The sequence below is a fragment of the Myotis brandtii genome, unplaced genomic scaffold, assembly GCF_000412655.1.
Source record: "Myotis brandtii unplaced genomic scaffold, ASM41265v1 scaffold84, whole genome shotgun sequence".
Classification (NCBI taxonomy): Eukaryota; Metazoa; Chordata; class Mammalia; order Chiroptera; family Vespertilionidae; genus Myotis; species Myotis brandtii.
The window spans coordinates 4,189,041-4,204,272 of NW_005371410.1; the positions used below are offsets into that span (position 1 = coordinate 4,189,041).

General features: G+C 35.4%; 1 protein-coding gene across 4 annotated transcripts in view; it reads left to right on the forward strand.

The window, feature by feature from the left end:
* Positions 1-15,232, forward strand: part of WDPCP (WD repeat containing planar cell polarity effector) — a 246,207-nt gene that overhangs the window by 85,570 nt on the left and 145,405 nt on the right. For all 4 annotated transcript variants that reach the window (XR_314622.2, XM_014532062.1, XM_014532063.1 and 1 more), the window contains exons 7-9: positions 2,391-2,505; positions 4,786-4,919; positions 8,345-8,536. Coding sequence is in view for 3 of the 4 variants with exons in the window: in XM_014532062.1 (XP_014387548.1) it covers positions 2,391-2,505; positions 4,786-4,919; positions 8,345-8,536 (441 nt within the window). In the remaining variant the exon portion in view is untranslated. The remainder of the gene's footprint in view (positions 1-2,390; positions 2,506-4,785; positions 4,920-8,344; positions 8,537-15,232) is intronic.

The following is a 15,232-nucleotide window of genomic DNA, read 5'->3' on the forward strand; positions in this document are numbered from 1 at the left end:
GGCCTAGCTTTCTACAGCACATTCTGACCTCAGGGTTTTTGTATTTGCTGTTCTCTGCTTCAAACTCCCTTTCTCCAAATAGCCATATGGCTAGTTACTTCACTTCATTTGAGTGTGTACTCAAATGTCATCTCTTCAGAAAGGCCTTTTTATTTATTAGTCATCCTTCTTAAAACAGCTTCTTCCTAAAATCCCCATCCTCACTGTGCTTTATTTTTCTCTGTAGTTCTTATTGCTATCTGACATTATATTAAGACTATTTATGTATTGCCTGTCTCCACATTTGAAGGCAAGCTCCCTGAGGGGAGTAAGGGCAAGGGTATTGTCTGATTGTTCACTGCTGTATCTTCAACACCTAGAATAGGGTCTGGCTCATAAAAAATATATATGCTAAATATATATTTGTGGACTGAATCAGTTGAATGTGTAAATAAGTGGCTGACCCTCCTTTGAGGAAGATTATGAAGTAATGCCCAATGGTGGAATAGCTTTTCAGTAAAGTAGTGAGCTCCTGGTCTGGCGATATTCAAGCACGAGCTGGATGCTGGAAGGATACTTGAAAGGGATGCTGCAGAAGGAACTTCCAGGTCATGTGGAAGTGGAAGATTAAACCAGGTTTCCTTCCACCTATGAATCATCTGACCCTATGATAAGTTAATTATGATTATTACTCTAAACATTAAGTTAGCACCTACTTTGTGCCTAGCATTGTTCTAGACACTGAAGATAAAAACATAAAAGAGGCCTAGCCAGTATCCATAAGGAGCTAGTAGTCTCTGGAGAATTAAGAGGTGCTTAAGAGTATAGGTATAAAGTTTTAGTAGATTAAAATTTATCTTTTTCTATTTATTTTTGAGATGTTTTGAATAAATGGGGAAGGTAGGAAAAAGCTGTTACCAGGAGAAGAACTAGATAAGAAAGATGACCCTAACATTGCCTTCCTGAGAAGGGAGAATTTAAGGGGTGAAGACCACATGCTATGTTCTTATGGGGGAATTCCCCAAAATGGAAATACCAGTGTTTCCCATTGAGGCATAAAACAGGGCTGGATGTAATTCAGTAGCAAAAGTAATTTGAAATTCTTGGAACAAATGTGCTTTCTCCAAAACCAATAAAGATGATTAAGCCCTGCCCCATTCCACCCCCATTTGGGATGTTAATATGAAATGGACAGTCCATTAAATCATGTTGTTAGCACAAGACTGAAAAGAAAGCTTTCTGGTGAGTAGGACAAGGATTCTAACAGTTAAATACAAAGGGACCCTTCAGTTCCTTTTCTGATTCATGTGCCCAAAATCTTTCAGGCAGTGGGGGAATAGTGGTTTTTTTTATATAACCCTAGTCCCTCATGCTGCTCATCTTATACACATGCCCCAATATGTCTTGATACAGAATCATCCTCTCTAGCTAGGACATGATGCCTAGGTAGGTGGGGAAATTCCCGTTTTGTTTAAAAACCATAGTAGTCTTTGAGTTTGGCTGGCATGTTCATGATAAGTTTACTGACAATTGGGTTTTTTTCCTCTTATGCCATATGCTATTCCATGATTCATCTGCTTTGAGTCTGTTGCCTTGAAGGTGAAACAATTTCTTCCAATGTTGATATTTCATAATCTCATAGATAACAAGCATACCCATATGCATAGTCCTTCAGAAGTTTTAAACATTTGGAGATGAATGAATAATGCTGCCACAAATGGAAACGAGCAGCATAAAATCATAATGGTGATATTAAATCATCTTTTGTTGGGTGTTGGGTGAGCACTGACATCGATAAAGCCTGGTACTTTACTACATTTCTCTATCTTTTCTTGAGAAATTGTTTCTGGTATGTGTTATTTATTTATGAATTTTAAAAGTTAACATTTTACTTTAATTGCCTTGACTTAATGTATTTTAATATTTTAGATAGACAAGATCTTTATTTGTAAAATTGGGGTTTAAATTGCAAATAAATCATTAACATTTGCTGTTTATGTTGTCATGGTGGCATACTTTCTATCTTGCATAGCAATGACTATTCAAACCTCAAGAAATCTTTTAATTTTTGATATAAATAGTAATCTTTCAAAATATTTTAATAGAACATGTTACATTTCTGTATGCAATGCAAAGCAGTTATTTCTGCATGGGTACCTTCTAAGTATTTAGAAGATTAGACTTCTAATAAACATGGACTACACTCCTTTTTGCATATAGCTTTAATCAACACACCAATTGTGTTTCATCATTTAATCACCTGTAAATTGTCAGTGATTGTTTTTGAAAATTTCATGGTGTACTAGTAAATGCATGTGTATCTGTAAAAGTTATACATTTGGAGAGAGAATTTTAAAAGATTCTAATCCTCAGTATATCTTTCTCCCCTCCCTCCTCTTACCTGGTTTTAGCTCCTTTTTGGTTCAGGTGTGCTGGTGTCCCTAAGCCTTTCTGGGTCGCAGCTGGAGAAAGTGGTGATTGACAGAAGCCTGGTGGGGAAGCTCATCTCAGACACCATCAGTGATGGTAATTACCCCCATGTGCAAATCAATTGCTTACATTAACAGTGGGGAGGAGAAATAGTGTGTCAACAGGTAGACTAATTATTACCACTGGGGACCTGCAAACACAAGTAATTGCATGTAATAGCATAGTTACAACCTGTGGGACCAATACAAGTTTTGACTAATATTTAATATCAAAGTTTTTGTCAAGTGTTAAGCTCATATTCTGAATATTTTTCACTCTTAACTTAAAAAATGTGAATGTATTTTCAAAAATTTTTTTTCCTGGTGTGTACTTTCAAAATTAGTTCCCTATTGTTGACATTTCAAATATTTTTCATTTTCAAAAATGAATTTTGAGTAAATAACCCAAATGTGTCAACACAGCCCCCAGTTAAAAAAAATAATAATGTTTGCTTTGCCTCTTTAGGAAGATTCTTTGTTACCAAACTCTATGAATATTAACTTTTGAGAGTGTCTGGGCAATATTTCTTTCTTTTTAAAATTAGAATTGACATATAATATTGAATTACTTTCAGGTGTACAACATAGTGATTAGGCACTATTTCTAAATATCAAACATCAATGCCAAATATACTAGATAAATCTGGATTCTATTTAGTGATACTACAATAGTATGTAGAAGCACACAAGAAAAAGATTTTAAGCCAGATATTTAAAAGGTAGGATACTAACATTTACTGAACCTGAAGAGGCTTTAAGCTTTGCCAACCTACCCATTTTATTTAATTCAAAAAGCAACCTTTTATAAGGAATAGCTATTTTCAGTTTATAGATAAGGAAATTGAAGCTGAGATACTAAGGAACATGCTCACAAATGTGATACTAAGGAACAGCTCAAAGTGACTGAGCTGAAAGTTGAACCCGGGTTCTAGCTGCAGAACCCATTTGCTTTGCACTACATTATGCTGACTCCTGAAGTTTTAAGATTCTGTTCTTTTATTCACAGTAAAAGGTCTAAGAAACAGATTTCATTTTCATTAGAGTCTGAAAATTGTCGGTGTCTTAAATTGAATAATCAAAGGGAAGTGTGGCCTAATGGGAAAGACAGAGGTGAGAATACAGACCGCCCTTCTGCTGTGTGCTCTCACTAGCTGCCTCTGAACAAGTCAGACCCAATTTCATCATCCTAAAGCAAAGCAGCCTGCAGGATGCCTATGATTAGCAACATTGCTGATGGTAATACGTTGAGGGTAGGCTTGTAAGTGTGCCATGTTCTCTTCCTTTTAGGACAGTGGTGCTAAGGAAGCTTCCCTATGGAAGAGGTTTCAATTTGACCCCTTTGTTGACACTGCAAATAAAATAGTGACTGTGATGATTTTATCATCCCGCTGCAACTCTATAAGAATTAAAAGGAGACTTTCAACATTATTCGTGTCTCTGAGATATCTTCTTTCACTTGTTTCTTTTATTTATACACTCTCATGAGACAATGATAACAATGTGATTTCTTGGCAGTTCTCCAGATTCTCCTGTAATTGTGTAGATCTGCTGTTGGTAACTGTTTGCACAATGAGGGGTGTAGAAGTAAAGAAAAATATATAAAACATTCAATAATTTCTTTATGCTAGGAACAACAAAAAGCATTTCTCAGTTATTTTTATCAATTTTATGTAACATTAATGGCCCTTTCTGTAACCCATAAAAATTATCTACCTACTTGTATGCTTTAGAAATAAAGCTGTAGAAGTATTTTTGCTAATATTCCTTTTTAAATATTTATTTAATGCAAATATTGGAAATAATATGCTTTATTTCATTCAGCTTATATGCTCTCAAAAAGAAGGTTCATTGATGAAACATTTAAAAATAAAAAAGTAAGATTGGTGGAGAGTACTGATCTATATTTGTTAATCCAATTTATTCTCAGGTGGTTTATATTATATGAACACAGGATTAAAGGCTAAGGATAAATAAAAGTACATGTTTTAATCTTTACATTCAGGTGTGAAACGGTCTTTATGCTTTTCTAGCCCTATTTCCAACTACATCTTATTTGGTGGTTGTTCCCAAACATCAGAGTATATTGACATGGTCTCAGAAAAGAAGGAAAAGTATCAAATCCATGCATGATTAAACTGATGATTATCATTTATTTCCATTATCTTTAATATCCTTGTAAATTGTCATAATGATATTTAGGAGACTAGTTATTTCAATTAACATTTATTTTCTAAAAATAGCCTCTTGTAATATTTCATTGGAAAAAAATCAATTCATTGTTATTTTATTCTAGCTTATTATTTGATGGTATTAATAAATCTTCCTTTTTTTTTTAAAGCTCTTCTCACAGACAGCTTTATCATCTTATCCTTTTTGGCACAAAACAAACTATGTTTTATTCAGTTTACCAAGAAGATGGGTTCTCCTGATGTAAACAAAAGATTGGAAAAACTCTCAGCTTTGGATTTTAAGGTAGAAATTTCAATTTAAGTAGTCATATTGTTAATTATTAAGGTATGAGTTTCACATGAGGTGATACTATGCTCATTATTCTTGCACATTTCTAGATTTCAGAGTTATTATAGGATTAAGCTTGATTCATTAGAAACAGTGGCCACACCTAAGTTTTCTCTTTTCCTCTCATTATGGGAGGTCTAACAATGGAATGTTTACAGCAATATATATATAGTACTTATGGAAGTCAGTGACAGATAACAGGCAAGATACATATTTGAAAATGGTTTTGTCGGTAGTGGTAGTATATATACCATTCTTACTTTCCCCTAATACCCCATATTATTTTTCTAAGCAAGGATAGCTGGCCTGGCTTCTCTTTCACAAAATAAAGAAGTCACTTCCAAAGGTTAATAGAAAAGTGTAATAAACAAGGAATGGGAGATTCCCCCCTCCAACTATAATTGGAAAAAATGCAAAAAGAAATCTTCATGTGTTAGTCTCTCCCTTCACTAACTCCAGGTAATTTGTTTCTTTGAATCAGGGACTTTACATCTGTTAAGGCAGGATTTTTATTTTAAATGGTGTGTTTTAATTTAAGTTTTCCCACATTACATTTTAAACTGTTTTGAAGGCATACACTCTGCTAGGATGAGTATCTAATACATTTTCCAGGCTGTTTCAGTTCAAGGCCTCTTTTTAGCAATGACTTGTGTTTGCAAGATTGATCCAGCCTCTGTGACGTGGATTTGAGACAGTTCACTGTTCACTGGGAACAGAGCTGATACACGGCTTCCTTAAAGAAGATGCACACTTATGCCATAGAGTATGTAGCAAAGGCAAAGATTTTTAGAAGTCAGCTCTATGGCTTGAAACTGTGTGTTTTTTAAAAAGTGGTATTTAAGCTAACCTTTTGCCCATTTGGGATTATTTCTTATTGTGATTGAGGTGGTAGTGGTGTGAGGGAGAATCTAATTTTATTTAGTAGAAACATGTATTTTTATAAAAAATATTTTTAATTCAGGATAAAATATAAATAAGTTTTCTTTGTGGTACCTAACTACAATTTGGTTTTGTTTAACAGTTTTGTGGAGCTTCTATAACACTTTGTGTAATATTGCAATTTCCTTAGCTGGAAATCAGTGATACTCATATATTATATTTTGGTTAGTCAAGAAATTGCTATTAACACTTTCAATGGGATGTTATTTTCCAGAATGGCTAACTGTAGATTTAGTTGAAATGGTATTTATTTATCAGTATTGTTCTTCAAAAGGCACCAATGTGCAGTAATTCAAACTATTTTAAGTGTTTCTAATGCTGCCATATGAACTTTTATATGACTAGTTTCTCCATCTTAGGTTTGATGGATAGCTTAATAAAGTCTTCTCTGCCAAAGAACAGTGGCTGTCCATTAGTGAGAGCAGAGAGAAACTGTCATGACGTAATCTTTTCCTTATAAACAGATGTAGAAAATGGACCTGGTATGTGGGCCCTTATCCCTTAAGTAAAGGAATTATTTGTTTATTCTTCCTGCCTTGGATTTGGGAAATTAGGATATGAGTACTCCTTGCCATTTCTATAATTAGAGAAGTAATCCCTTGGGAAAACCCATGGATTTCATATTCTGGTTCAATATTTCAATTTGGGTATTTAATACTTAGTAAAAACTGCCATTTGTCATTTGGAAGACTATTCTAAGAAACTTTTTTATTTCACTTGCCCTGTATACCATCATGGTAGATTATGATGCCATTCAAACTTACAGAAAACATGAAATTTCAGATAACATACATGATTTGCGTTACATGAGGACTGAAAGTATCAGTCTCTTGTTTTAACTCTATTTCCCCATGTAGACATTTTTAAGTAATACATTTACATGGCAAGTAGTACATAAAAATAATATGTAATTCCATTGTGGTATTTCTCTAAAACAAGAAGATAACTAATGATATTGAGAGCTTAGACATAAGAATTTGCACTTCAAAGCATAAAGTACATCCCTGTGGTCTGTCACTGCCCATTTGGATTTGAAAACAAGGAAATAGTGGAGAGTATTATAATTCTGCTTTTCTTTACAGCTGTACCATAATTTAATTCTCTCAGAATGGAATAATTTTGGCAGAGAAAATTGCAGGGTAAATATCCTGAAACTATTGGCCTTTAACAAGTTTTCCTGTCTGCATTTTAAAAATCCAATTCAATTTATTTAACAGTGAAGGGACAGTGCAAGGAGTTAAATGTTTACCATGAGAGAACAACACTGGTAATTACTTTGATTTCAGTTCCTTTTGATGTGCATTCAGAGGATGAAGAGGTCAATAATATTATGGCCATGCAAATAGAAAAGGGTTCCTTTTGACCATATTAAAAAAAATAGCAGAGGATTATTAAAGCATTAACCTTGATTTTAATGGCCTTGGTTGAGTGGTGAGATCACAATTTGGATGAGCCTGATTATTTACTAAATACAATACATAAATGCAACGGGTTCTTAACACCCATTGCACTCTGGCATTATCGCATTACTGCCATCCTTTGTTGCCTTGCAGACAGGAATATGAAAGCAATCTGTCATGTAGTGAGACTGGCTCCAGAAGCATTTCTCTGATAAGAAGACCCCCTGCCCTTTGCTAGTGTCTGGTCCAGTAGGCTTAGCCATGCGCTTAATCCCCAGAAAGTGGTTCGATTATTGCTGACCAGCAATGGCAAGATAGTTTTTTTTTTTTCTTCCAAGCTATCAACCTTCCATTAATTCCTTAAGCAGAAATACAGTGCAATCTATATTTCCTTGGCATGTGTCACCCAGATGGTACTGTGCTTATGTTTTCAAATAACCATGTTCCAAAATAACATAGTTTGAATAATAAATTCTACAATTTTTTCCTAAGAAAGAGAAGCATAATTCTCAGAAGCTGCATAAACTTTTACACACGGTGCTGTGGCTTATCCTTTTGTGCAGAATGTATGTGTATATGTCTCATATATTCCTTAAAATGATATTTGCCTCAAGTTGTTTTTCCTTTTATTGTTGTCAGTCATTGTTAACATGTTATGTCTCAAACAGTATTTGGATGCTCTTGGTCAGCAGTACTGAACTTGTCATTTAATATAGCCGGTCTCAAATCCTCTGTGTAGGTCGATGCTGTCAAGCAACCATGACTGTACATTTTGGTATTGATTGGGATTGCTACAGCCAATTCTCCCTAACTCACATTTTTCCTTTCTCTTTCCTCTGCTAAAAATGGAAAGAATTTTGAACATAGGTCTTTTTTAAATGTGTCAAAAGAATTTGGTAAATTCTGACACCTCCTTAAGCACATGTTTAACATGCATATTTACTTGCATTTATCTACATTTACAGATGCTTTAATTTTTATAATACTTTGGGGATTTTGCATTAAAAAATGCTTCTTGTATGCTTTTTTTTAAACCATTAGATTTCCTATTATGACATGCCTGGCCCAGTAAACAGAACAACAGAGCGTCGGCTAGCCATCAATAGTGCCCAGGATACAGTTGTTTGCTGGTGGCCACTGGTCAGTGATGATGCTTGGCCATGGGCCCCCATCTCTTCTGAGAAGGACAGGGCCAATTTGCTGCTCCTGGGTTATGCTCAAGGAAAACTGGAGGTAATTTAAATAAATACATACATTTTATTGAAGAGCAAATGAAATAAGATTATTAATTTTTCCTGTGAAGTAAATACAAATTCTTTTTAAACCTATAATTTTTCCAAATAGTCAAAAGGAATATGAAATGGGATTCTTAAAAGTATTCTATCTAAAAGTTACATAGACAATTTCAGGGCTGGCACAATGATTAGAATAGAACAATGATTAGAGCAAGGCTTCTGGGTTCAATTCCTAGCTCTGCCACTACCTAGTTCTCTGTCCTTGAGCAAGTTACTGAGGTCTGTATGCTGTGGTTTTGTTAATTTAAAAATAGAGTTAAGGAAGATAAAGGAGTCAATACATGCATTTAGAGCAATACCTACATATAAACTGTTCATCGCTGATCACTGTTATGGTTCTTGTTATCCTTATTAGTACTCTCATTCCTGTTTGCTCATGATTTTATGTCAGTCAAAGCTGTTACCAGTCACCTTCTTTGATCTTCAGTCAGTCAATGAACAGTCAAATGCCTATTTTGTGCACAACCCTGTGGTGCCAAACCAAGGCTGGGGCAGAATTTATAAGGAGGGCTCTAGGCAGTGGCCTCAGTCTAGCATCTTGCCTCAGACAGGATCACCAAAGGGTTAATCTAAGAGGCAAGGACAATGTCCTACCCTATTCTTCACATTGGTTCTATTGTCATTAATTATTGTGAACCTCTGGGTATTTCCAGCTTGTACCAGTACTTTGAGTATGAAATTCTGTTTTACTTTTTTTATAACTTAAAAAAAAAGCTTCACCCATTTATTAAAAAGTTTTTGCTTGGGTAAAATAGTATGTTTCTGTATTTTCTCTAAGTCTGTTACCTTCTAGGCTTTAAGAAGTATTTCTCAGAATTAGTATTCTGAGATGTAATGAACAAGTCCAAATTTTCTCTATCACTACCTACCTCTTCTGGTTTTATAAACTTTCAGTCTGTCTTTTAAGGCTGAAAAGCCCTTTTTGATTAATTAATTAATTAATAATTAACCTTTTTCTGGGAACTTTTTCAATTCTGTTGCAATAACTAACACCATTTGTAATGTTTTAGGTGTGGATTTTTTGAGGCTAAGGAAATGCTTTACTATTTACTTCTGTTCATGCCACCATTTTATTGATCTTGGGTTTTGATGCTAATCGAGTAAAATACTTCATTAAAATGACAATGTAATAAAGCTAATTACAATTCTATTAACTGTTCTGTTTGATAATAAAGATAAAAATAATTAAATCAGCATTTAGTTATACATTACACAAATTACCTTTATTTGAAACTAGAGGCCCACTGCATGAATTCATGCACCAGTGGGGTCCCTCAGCCTGGCCTGTGGGATAGGGCCAAAACCGGTCTCCGACATCCCCCAAGGGGGCACAGGCCAGGCCGAGGGACCCCACCGGTGCATGATCGGAGTCAGGGAGGGACACAGGAGGTTGGCTAGCCGGGGAGGGTTCGAAGGAGGGCTCCAGGGCGTGTCCAGCCTGTTTCGCTCAGTCCCAATTGGCCAGACCCCAGCAGCAAGCTTGCCTACTGGTCGGAGCATCTTCCCCCTGGTGGTCAGTGCACGTCATAGCGAGTGGTTGAGCTGCCTTAGCATATCATTAATATATTGTGCTTTGATTGGTTGACCGGCCTACCGGACACTTAGCATATTAGGCTTTTATTATATAAGATGAGTGGATTATATGAAACTAGGATCATTCTAAAAGGGTGTACATATGGTTTAATAACTTCATCTGTTGATGTCATGTAGATCATGGACTTTGGAGTTGGACAGACTTGGATTTGTCTGTTGGTTGGACAGTATATTAATTGTGTGGCCTTTATCAAGTTTAGTCCCTCTGAGCTTCTGCTTGCTGTTAGCTAATTCAGTGTTCTTTGGCCTTAGGTAGATCACCTATTTTCTCTGACTTTTCATTTTCTAATTTTTAAAGCGATGGATTTAAACCACATAGGCCACCTCCAGTTCCCTGACAGCTCTAAAACGTACTCATCTGGATGCTGCAGCATTCATTGATTTAGCCACTGACTGCTGCGAGGCCTTCAGTAGATACTGAAACTAAACTTAGCCTTAGCACTGAAAAGCCCACCCTGACTGGTCCTGACTTGCCTTTTCAGTGTTATACCTTATACAAACCTGTGTTCTAGCCAAATGGTTTACTCACTGCCTCATTATTTCCCCCCTCCTGCCCATACACATTACTGCTGTTTCTACCTGAAAGGCCCTTCCCTTTCTCTTTCTACCTTATTCAGAAACTACTGAGCATGACTGTAGAGTAAGCACTATATTTCATGCCATGAGATATGAATGCAAAACGATCCCTACCTGCAAGGATCTTAGTGTCTACCACTGAGAAACAAATATGAAAACATTAAAATGCACTAAAGTGTTATATGGTGCTGTGGATAGAGTATGTGTAAGCTATAGTAGCAGCCAGCCAATGGGGCATGATTGATTCTATGGAGATAGTAAGGAGGGAATATTAAAGGGGCTTCACAATTTGCTCAAATATGAGATTGATACACAGTTTTACTTTCTTTTACTATTTCTAAGTTTCATATCAAGGTTGTATTAGCCCTATGGAGTGATTTGGCTAGCTTTTTTCTTTATTATTATTTTTTTCCTTCTCTCTGAAACAGTCAGAGGCATTATCTCATACTTGAATGTTTGGTAAAACACACCCATGAAGCTGCCTGGGTGTAGTCTTTCAAGGAAAGTAGATTTTTCATACTGGTTCTACTTTTCAAGGGTTGTTGGTTTTTCAGGAATTCCATATTTTCCTTGTGTTGTCTTCCATAATTTGTATTTCTGGAAACTTATTCATTTTCTGTAAGTATTTGAATAGATTTTAATAAAGTTGTATTTCTGGAAACCCTATCCATTTTATGTAAGTATTTGAATAGATTTTACTAAATGTAATCTGATACTTGCACATGATTTTAAATTATTCACCACTGATTGCATAGTTAATGTCTCCTTTTTCAGTCCTAATATGTTCAGGTATGTAATTCATCTTTTTGGCAAGTTACTGTTGTGTTGGATTTGGCCCTTTCAGTCATTCTCTCAAAATAAAACTGGAAAAAATGGAAAAATTTATTTTCCAGAACCTCCTGTGAACTTCTGTATGCAAAAGGTGAATGTCTTTTGGAAGAAATGTTTAGGGAAATAATTGTTTCTTTTTTTGAGTGTAAAGACATAATCTATGATTTGTAACACTTTTTTTTTTTTTTAGCATATCATGAATTAAAACCACAACCATGTAAAAGTAATGTTCAGGTGTATGTCTTTAAATTTTTTTCACTAGTGATTAATAAATTTCTTGAACTAATATTAGAATAAAGTATAATATATTCTTAAGCCCTAAAATTCAAACAAAACAAGTAATAACCTCATAGAGAAGAAATTTAATCTTTGCATCTATTACACTACAGAATTTTTAAAAAGGCATTTCCCACCTAGGTTCAATCAGAAAAGATAATTAGCTGCTTTTTTTGGTGTGTGTGTGTGGGGGGCGGGGCGGGTGTGCACTGGCAGGATCCTGGAGTAGCTATTCCTTGCCTTGGCAACACATTACCATCACCTGCAGAGCTTTTACAAAGGGGCCCACCCAGACCAGTTACATCAGAATCTCCAAAGGGGAGGAGGCGTCAGTATTCTTTTACAGGTTCCCTAGGTGATTCACATGTGCATCCAAATTGAGAACCGCTGCTTTGCGGCACAGTAAGAAAAAAAGTTAAAGCCATCTTTTTTGCATAACAGACCATGGAAAGGATAAAGCCCACATACTGAACCAAATGAGAGTTTTAGCAGTAGATTCTAAGTAGAAAATTGGCTTACCAAGCAGCTAAAAAAAAAAAGAAAAGAAAACAAAGGAAACAGAACTAAGCTCTCTGTGACTGAATTATCTGTTTGTCAGAGCAGGAACATTTTTTATTTATTTTATGGATGTTAGAAAACTGCTTGTCTAATTTCACACTACAGAGCTTGAAACAACAGTACATATATCTTAATTAGAACTACAAAGCAGAGAGTTATGTATGTAGTCTAGGAAAACAACTTTCTTTTGAAAAATATACAATAAATAGTGTTCAGAAAAAGAAAAATTTTATCAGTAAATTAATTTTACAATAGTTTTTAATAGTGTATGTGTGGATTATCATGTGTAACATGGTAGTATTTTTATTTGAATTTCACATATTCTTTATACTTCTTTTTGGAAAGTTTCTGCCATTACCTTAGAACCATGGTCGGCAAACTGCGGCTCGCGAGCCACATGCGGCTCTTTGGCCCCTTGAGTGTGGCTCTTCCTAAGCCTTAGGAGTACCCTAATTAAGTTAATAACAATGTACCTACCTATATAGTTTCAGTTTAAAAAATTTGGCTCTCAAAAGAAATTTCAATGGTTGTACTGTTGATATTTAGCTCTGTTGACTAATGAGTTTGCCGACCACTGCCTTAGAACTATTTAACATATTCACTGTTAAAAATGAGATGACAGCATAATTTATTCTTCCCTTCCCTTTATATTTGAGCAGGCATTTTAACTTTTCAGCCATGTGGGTTTGGTAATGCTTTCTGAGTATGGTGTTAATTTCAAGATAACTCAAAACGGGTCACCTGAATTTGTTTATTGGAAAGTAATAAAAAACACCTAAGCAGAGCTATTAAACCTAAAAACCTGTTTTAAGGACTAGGGAAATATAATCTTCCAAAGATAACTTTTCCTCCATAAAAGTTAAAAATTGTTTTTGCAGTGATTTAGAGGAACATCTGATGGGAAAGTAAAAATGTGACTTTTAATACAGTATGATTTGATAAAAGAAGCAATTAGAAAGCATTATAAATGCATCCAACTGAAAAGCCAAAGTACTTAAGCATCTTTTCCAAAGAAATGTATGTGCTGCATTAGCTTTCAACCTAATAACAAAGATATTTTTTATTTTAGGGATGATTTTTTAAAATTGCTTTATTATAAAACACATAAAGACAATCACACAAAATAAATGTATATTTTAATAAACTAATACAAAGGAAGCACTCCTGTATCCACACTTAGGTCAAGAAATAGAACTTTGTCCGGCACCCAGAAATCCCATGGCATACTCTGTTGTGATTTCAACTTATTCCCAGTCCCCAGAAGTAACTTCTATCATGATTTTTAATCACTTTCTGGTAAAACCTAATAGTTTTTATTACCTAAATATGCACCCCCCCAAAATGTAGTTTAATATTATCTACTTAAAACAAATGTGTCACTTTAATGTATCTCTTAAATCTCTTTTAATCTACAAATTCTCCCTCCAATCCTTTCTTTCCCTTAAAATTTACCTGTCAAAACTGCAGTGTGCTACCTCTGGATTTTATTGCTTACATACTCATGGTGTGATTCAACATGTTTCTCTTAGTGTTTTTTTTAGTGATTGCTCTTCTGTAAAAAAAAATGTTTTTATTGATTTTTAGAGAGAGAGAGAGAGAGAGAGAGAGAGGAAGGGAGAGGAATAGAGAAATAGAAACATTGATTCTAGAAAAACATCATTGATGGGCTGCCTCATGCACACCCCCTATTAGGAATTGAGCCAGCAACCTTGGCATGTGCCCTGACTGAGAATCAAACTGGTGATCTCTTGAGTCCTGGGTTGACGTTCAACCACTGAGCCATACCGGCCAGGATCTTTCTCTGTCTTAAAAATTCTGCAAGTTAATGGTTTTGGCAATACTATGGGATGGTGTTTTCTTTTATCAGAAGGCACATAATGGCAGGCTCTCTCTTTTTATGTGATGTTAGTATCAGTGGATGCTCAATGCCTAGATCCCTCAAGTCATTAGGGTTGCACAATGGTGATATCCTAATTTTATTATTTTTTTTCAGTTACTAATTGTGATACTTTTATGAAAAGACAGTTCCACTAATCTCCTATTTGTTTTCCCATTGTTTGAATTCCTATAATCAGGATAAGTGTCTATTTTCTTTACTAGTTTTCAAGATAATGAATTGGTTCCCTATCATTCCCTGAAGGGAACCAATTAGGTATCTTTTTAAATACCATTATGAATTCATGGATTTAAACATAGTTGACTTAATAGTTTTTCATAAATTGTAATTGCTATCTTTTTAGAAGCTCAGATTGTTTTATCTTTGGCCAGTGGAAATCTCCTCAAAATAGCTCCTCTTTTTGTCCTGACTTTAGTGGTCTTGGGTAGCTTCCCTGTTATCTGGTATGATAATGTTCCATGCTCATCTTGTACATTTCCTGCCCCAGACCTGAAAATAAACATTTCTTCAAAAAGCTCTAGTTTCTTTTTTTAAAATTTTCTTTTTCAATTACAGTTTATATTCACTATTATTTTGTATTGGTTTCAGGTGTAGAGCATAGTGGTTAGACTTTATAAAGTGGCCCCTTCAATATTTTAAGTACCCACCTGGCACCATATACAATTATTATAATACTAGAGGCCCGGTGCGCAAAAATTTGTGCACTCGGGGGGGTCCCTCAGCCTGTCCTGTGCCTTCTCTCGCAGTCTGGGACCCCTCTGGAGATGACCACCTGCTGGCTTAGGCCCGCTCCCCAGGGGATTGGGCCTAAGATGGCAATCAGACATCCCTCTGGCAGCCCGGCAGCCCTCAGGGGATGTCCACTTGCCAGCGGGGAGCAGGCCTAAGCTGCAGTTGGACATC